At 29.8% G+C, this 6396-nt stretch overlaps 2 protein-coding genes and 1 long non-coding RNA gene across 4 annotated transcripts in view; 1 reads left to right on the top strand and 2 right to left on the bottom strand.

The window, feature by feature from the left end:
- Positions 1-668: 668 nt before the first annotated feature.
- On the bottom strand, positions 669-2027 carry LOC108745108. The gene is made up of 3 exons (XR_001939055.2): positions 1802-2027; positions 1127-1721; positions 669-1058 (listed from the first exon to the last, which is right to left on the bottom strand). It is a non-coding gene; the product is annotated as an uncharacterized LOC108745108 (long non-coding RNA).
- A 672-nt stretch (positions 2028-2699) lies between these two features.
- On the top strand, positions 2700-3465 carry LOC108743504 (thioredoxin-like protein 4A). The gene is made up of 2 exons (XM_018479078.2): positions 2700-2943; positions 2997-3465. Exons 1-2 carry the CDS (start codon positions 2866-2868, stop codon positions 3345-3347), a joined length of 429 nt encoding a protein of 142 aa, XP_018334580.1. The 5' UTR covers positions 2700-2865; the 3' UTR covers positions 3348-3465.
- Positions 3466-4404: 939 nt separating this feature from the next.
- Positions 4405-6396, bottom strand: part of LOC108745124 (protein kinase C and casein kinase substrate in neurons protein 1) — a 49717-nt gene continuing 47725 nt past the window's right edge. The window contains exons 6-8 of one of the 2 annotated variants that reach the window (XM_018481202.2): positions 5943-6100; positions 5726-5880; positions 4405-4909 (exon numbers count right to left, since the gene is read on the bottom strand). In XM_018481202.2, coding sequence (XP_018336704.1) covers positions 4797-4909; positions 5726-5880; positions 5943-6100 — 426 coding nt within the window. In that variant the 3' untranslated portion in view covers positions 4405-4796. The remainder of the gene's footprint in view (positions 4910-5725; positions 5881-5942; positions 6101-6396) is intronic. The other variant, XM_018481200.2, reaches the window with a different exon arrangement.

Genomic DNA, 6396 nt, shown 5'->3' with positions numbered 1-6396 from the left:
TCTAAATAATAAATGTATTATCATTGTATTATCATTATTTTGATGTTTAAACATCAAAATAATGATAATACATTTATTCTTTAGACAAATGTCTTACATTTATTATAAGACAATTTATTTTACATAACTGCATAACACATAATATATACAAAATTTCCAAGAAATAATAAATGTTTATTTACTAGTTACGAATTCACAAACTGTTGCATTACTAATATTTGGAGCAAAAATTGCCTCCTAACCCTCTGTGGCCTCCACATCTCCCTTTATAGCCACCCTATCCGCCCAAATGAATATTACTTATGAAAATGTTCTAAACAATAATTTAGAAAAATCTATTTAAGCTACAATTATATTAGGTAATTCAACAGTGTACAAAGTAAGAAACAAAATAACTGCAAAAGAAATACAAGAAAATAGGCAACGTACCTGCAAGAAAGACAAAACATACAAAATACCTGTAAAAGAAAGACAAAGTTAAATGAAATTTCAAAGAAAATACAATAATAAGCCAAAAATAAGATGTCTTCATTCTTCTCATTATCTGAAAGCAAATAGTGCAATTAACAGGACTAACGACAAATACTAATAGCTTTGGTAGAAAAGATCGGACAGATTTTGCCAAGGCAAGCTGGGCAGTCGCCTATTGCTCCTATTCCAGATAACTCACTGTACCCTGTCTGAAAGGAAGTAACGCTTGAGTAGACTCGCGAAAAGTGTATAAACACTTTTAAGATCAACTAAAAAGCTAAGGCCAAGTTCCACAAGGCTGAGAAGAGAATAAAACACAATAATGAAACGTTGAATCATATAGAAAACGTAGGGTAAATGCGAAGCAAATTAGGAAGAATATGCAGTAAGCTAAGCGAAAAGGTAAGCAAGAGACATGTTAGACTACTATTTAACTGCTACTAAGAAAGATGTGTTAGTACACTACTACAAAAAAATAATAATAACCTCTACAAACAAAAATTAATTCAAATAAAATACACTACAAAAAACATGCAAAATAAAGAAGTATTTTAACTACGGGATCTTCTGTCTTCTCCACTGTTGATCTGAAACAGACAGGGTGGTAACAGATTAATAAAGAGCAATTGATTTTAATTATATCAAACATTCTCACCTTAATGAACAATAGACTGTAACATTCCAAAGTTTTTATGTGTGAAAAGCAAACCAAATCCAGGAGGAATACAATAGAAGATAACTTCTTGATTCAGTGGAATTTAGATAAATTTCCTCTTGTTTTCGCTAATGTTTTGAAAATTAACTGAATAATGTTTCAATGTGAGGACAAAAACAGCAAATCAATACAGTCTAGTAAAGTGTAGACATTGATTGTTTCAATATGATCAGCCTCTCTAATTTGTTGTCCAATCTGTAAAAATGAGCAAGAAAAACAAATTAGGCACAGTATTCAAAATTAGAGTCAAAATTTATGCATAGTTTGTATTAAGGATAACAAAGCTGACATGTAAAAGTTGACTCTACTAAAAATGTAGATTAGAAATGTCCAAGAGATAGGTCAAAACTTCACACATATTGCTTTTAACATAATGTTGTTACTAATCAATCAAGCGTCATAAATCCTTTTTTCTAATTATAACATGCTGCCTTTGTTTTCAGTCGAAAAAAGGCATCTTTTTGCTTCCTTTAGGTATTAGCATGTACTGGAGTATCAAGTATAATAAGACTGAAACACGACATCCACAGTGTTCCTATAAAATTGAAATACGATAAGATATTGAAATATAGTTTATTTCGCCTCTCTAATATAAAACGTGCATGTTATTCTCACCTCAACCGACTGTAAAATCGTCAAAGGTGGAAAGTCAACAGCAAACAGTACCATAGTAGACGATTCGGTTTTTTTCAGTAGCAAGTATCCAAATTAATTTCAGTGTTCTCTTTCTTCCTCATCCATTGGTTGAACTGTGGTTGGTAATTCTTTACATTAGTTGACATTGGAATTGAGACATGAAGTTTAGTCAGGTAGGTAGTACTGACCAAGTAGAATCGTGTGGTAGCATTAATTCCGTGCGGAAACCAATGTAGCTTGAGATACAGGCTCCTAAAGTTATTTAATCGGAGGAAATTTCGATTGGTACGGCCCTGGCTGCAGCCCTTCGTCAGCTGTTCTCGCCAAATATGCATTGATGACGTCATTGTTTAGTTAGGTAGATGTATGACAGACTCGAGTTTGTTTAATGCCCCTGCCCGCCGAAGGCGGGCTGATACATTAGAATAATGTTAGGAAGATATGTTTTAGGACAAACGATGTTTGGCGGGAACAGCTGACGGAAGGCTGAAGCCAGGGCCGTACCTACCGGTATTTCCTCCGATTAAGAAAACTTTAAGGGCCTGTATCTCACTCACATTCATTTTTAAACAAATAATAAACAAAATTCTAGTAAATACTACTACACTACTTGACTTGGTGAGTACTACCTACCTGACTAAACTTCATGTCTCAATTCCAATGTCAACTAATGTAAAGAATTACCCTGTGGTTATCTACAAATGAACAAAATAAGAATTAAATACTGGCATCAAATAAATAACACATGAATTAATTTTAAAATGGGGACGTGGTGACTCTTTCAAGACATTTTGCCAATCTCGTAATATTCTATGGCAATATTATTATGATATATTATCTATGTGTATTTCTTTATTCTATGATTATATGATGATTATTGTATCCATAGATCAAATTATATCACATTTAACCTAGACAAGTAATTTATAGAGATCCATAATAAACCGATAATCATTGCTGTTTTAAAAGTTTTGTGCAAATTTTTGAATGCCAGAAATTCATTTTTGCGAATAAATTTTATAGAAGATAACAAAAACATTAAAATGTCGTATATGTTAACTCATCTGCACAATGGATGGCAAGTGGATCAAGCAATATTATCTGAAGAAGATCGTGTTGTTGTAAGTGAAATTGTTAGACATAAGCCTCTTAAAATAAATAGTTGTTTCAATAGGTCATACGATTTGGTCATGATTGGGATCCACAATGTATGAGAATGGATGAAGTACTGTACAATATAGCAGAAAAAGTAAAAAACTTCGCTGTTATATACCTTGTGGATATTACAGAAGTTCCAGACTTTAATAAAATGTATGAACTTTATGACCCATGCACTGTAATGTTCTTCTTCCGAAACAAGCATATAATGATTGACTTGGGTACTGGTAATAACAATAAAATTAATTGGCCATTAGAGGATAAACAAGAAATGATCGATATTATTGAAACTGTTTATAGAGGTGCTAGAAAAGGCAGAGGTCTTGTGGTTTCTCCTAAAGATTATTCTACTAAATATAGATATTAAATGAAATAAATCACAATATTTTTATTGTATGTGATAATTAGTAGGTATTTTAATAATTTTGTGTTGTAACATCTGTATATAGTATTTAAAGATGCATGCATTGTAAGGATATTTTAAACCGAATAATTTTTTTTATATTAATGTGTATATAATTAAAATATTAATTGACCCTTAGCATATAGAAATACAAGTTTGATTAAACTCTTAAAAACCTACAATTTGTTGCATTTAAATCCTTTCCTTTCTTTGCATTAAATTAATTTAAAAAATTTTTTGAAATAAAGACCAGTGAACTACCAAATATTACAAAAGCAAACAACCTGTAAACATATAGTTTTTTTTGTCAGAATTGACTATATTTGTTATGGAGAAAAGTATGTATAAATAGTGGGCACTGGATAGAGTGAATATCTATAATGTAAATAGCATATTAATTATGGTAGACCATATACCATGAAATAAATGCCCATTGACCTCAAAAATTCATATTTAGCTGTTACTGTTGTACCATTGCTATAAATCCCCGATATTATGGTTTTTAAACAAATAAAACCGCTTTTTAGTGTTTCAGTTTGATTCTGATTCATTCTTGATAAAGACCTGACAAGTTGAAACAATAAGTATTTACAATTATTGTAGGTTAATATTACTCTTTTTAAGACATTAAAAAGCATTTTTCTTTGTTTATGTGTGTTTAAAAAATGTTTCACAGGAAGTTGACCAATAAATCAGTTAAAATTTGGTATTTATGTAGTAACATTCTAAGTGTGTTTTACTCGAGTTACACAGTTCGTTGTTTAAAAATCCGCGAAAAAAAAATTGATAAATTACTTGAGAATATGCGATAAAAGATTTAATTTTAATTAAAAATAAGAACTATTGCAACTTTTCCCTAGTTTATTTTTTCCATAAAATATATCTAATTACTTTTCCTGAATTATTGCTTGAATAATAAGAGTACTTAATAACACCTAGCATTTCGACAAGTAAAAATTATAAATCAAATCAAATTAGGTCCAAATAAATCATTTAAGGTAAACAGGAACACACAACTACGTAGTAGATACTTGTTTATTGCTTATTTAAACAATAGTAGTAATTGTACTATTAATACATGATAATCCTGGAAGTGTTGCGATTATGCTTGCCTTTTATGTACAATTAATTTATATCAAGACTACATATATATAATTTACACTGCGTTTTGCAGTCTCGACATGTGACTCGAAGTACTTCTACACCACGTCCACTTTAAATGAACTGTTAATATTTTCTTTTCTTTACTCTATAAAAAATAATACAATACTTTATAATACCTAATGTACATCTTTGTAAAATATCTTCTCGCATTTTCCTTTTTTTTAACATAAATAATTGAGCAACAGCTCCGTAAAACGTATATATACTTTTGAAAAACTTCAACAAAAAAACCAACAGTTGACGCTCTTATCACTGGGATACGACTTCGACGTAGTTCGCTGGGTACAATCCAACCCTGCCGTCTTTACGTCCTTTGCACCATCCTTGCTCATCCTCATCTTCTAGTTTTTCAAAAATGTCACCTACAACGCAAAAGTAAAAATACAATATAGCATTTGGAAAAATCAGTATATAAAAACAATAAGACGTTCATTTAAAATTAAATTAATTAATTAATAATTAGGTATGTGTATATTTATTATACATATCTATATATTAGCTTCTTTTTTATTCCATAACGAATGAAATTTATGATGTAACCTAGAACCTAATTAAATAATTCTTACCTTACTCAGAAGAAGTTATCAGTTAGTTTTCANATTTTTAAAATATTCATTTAAAAGTAAAACAATTAAGAAGTAAAAATAACATAATTAATTGTGAGATAGACACCAAAGGCATACAACCAAATGATTATTGCATTTTTAATTAGATTATAATAATAAAAGTAATGTGTACAAAAACACACACATTTGAAAAACCACAATAAAGTAAATGAAATAGAATTTGTCATTGGATTCAAATTTGATTATGAAAAAATCAACTGTTAAGTTACCCATAGTGATTTATCATTGCTTAGAGAATGCTAAATCACAAAAATTTGTATATAAAATTGTAGGATGTTTTACAGTAGCATTATGTTGATAAACAAAATGACATGGCATAACTTTTAATTGAAAATTCTTTCGATGCCAAACACAATAGTACATGCTGCAAATTTTATACTCTTTGAGATAACAATTATTTTTTTAACCAATATTTTTTGCTTCTCCATCTGTACCAAATAAAATTTCATCCAGATCGAAAAACGTTTTTGCATCCTATGAGAAATTCTTTGGGATATAATTTCGCATTGCATTATCAAGAAATATTCTATTAAGTAACTAATAAAATCATACCAGTTTTGAAGCTGAGTTCATCATTTTCTGCACCTTCATAATCATATAAAGCCTTCACAGGAATACCAGGTTCTCCATTGTCTACCAACGCGTCACTATCATCCCATTCTTCTTCTTCAAATGGATTGGGTTCATTTTTGCTAGGCGTTCCATTCCTGTAAGACAATATTTTCAAATTAACATTACGAATTGCTTTAATTTTAGAAAATTAACTCACGTTATAGTTGAAGCCCTGTTGGAATCGTTTTCGGTTTTTTCAGGGGTTTTTGTGGTGACAGTTTTTTCTTGATGAGTGGTCGTTGTATTATTTTGAACGACTGTAGTTTTTGTTTTAACTGACGACGGTTTTGAGGAGCTTGTGGTTGAATTGTAGTCCTACAGAAATTAACAAATTCAAATCTTATTAATCGTTAATAAAAAAGCATTCCGTTTCTATAACTAAGATAGGGATATTTCTAAATCAAATACACATTTCTAACTACTTACGTACTAGTTAATGTCAAAGTCATAATAATTTAGATGCCACTCAAATTAAAAAGCAAAATTCTATTAAAATTAAATACAATACATTAATTAAGTTTTAAGAGACATATCATTTCTATGCAAGTTCTATGTTTACTGTATTATTTAGTGATTAAGACTTCATAGTGATTTTTTCCTAAAGAAAATCG

This window comes from Agrilus planipennis, unplaced genomic scaffold, assembly GCF_000699045.2.
Source record: "Agrilus planipennis isolate EAB-ADULT unplaced genomic scaffold, Apla_2.0 scaffold37, whole genome shotgun sequence".
NCBI classification, from domain to species: domain Eukaryota; kingdom Metazoa; phylum Arthropoda; class Insecta; order Coleoptera; family Buprestidae; genus Agrilus; species Agrilus planipennis.
Note: the sequence above shows the minus strand (reverse complement) of the source record. Positions and strands in the feature narration are given on the sequence as shown.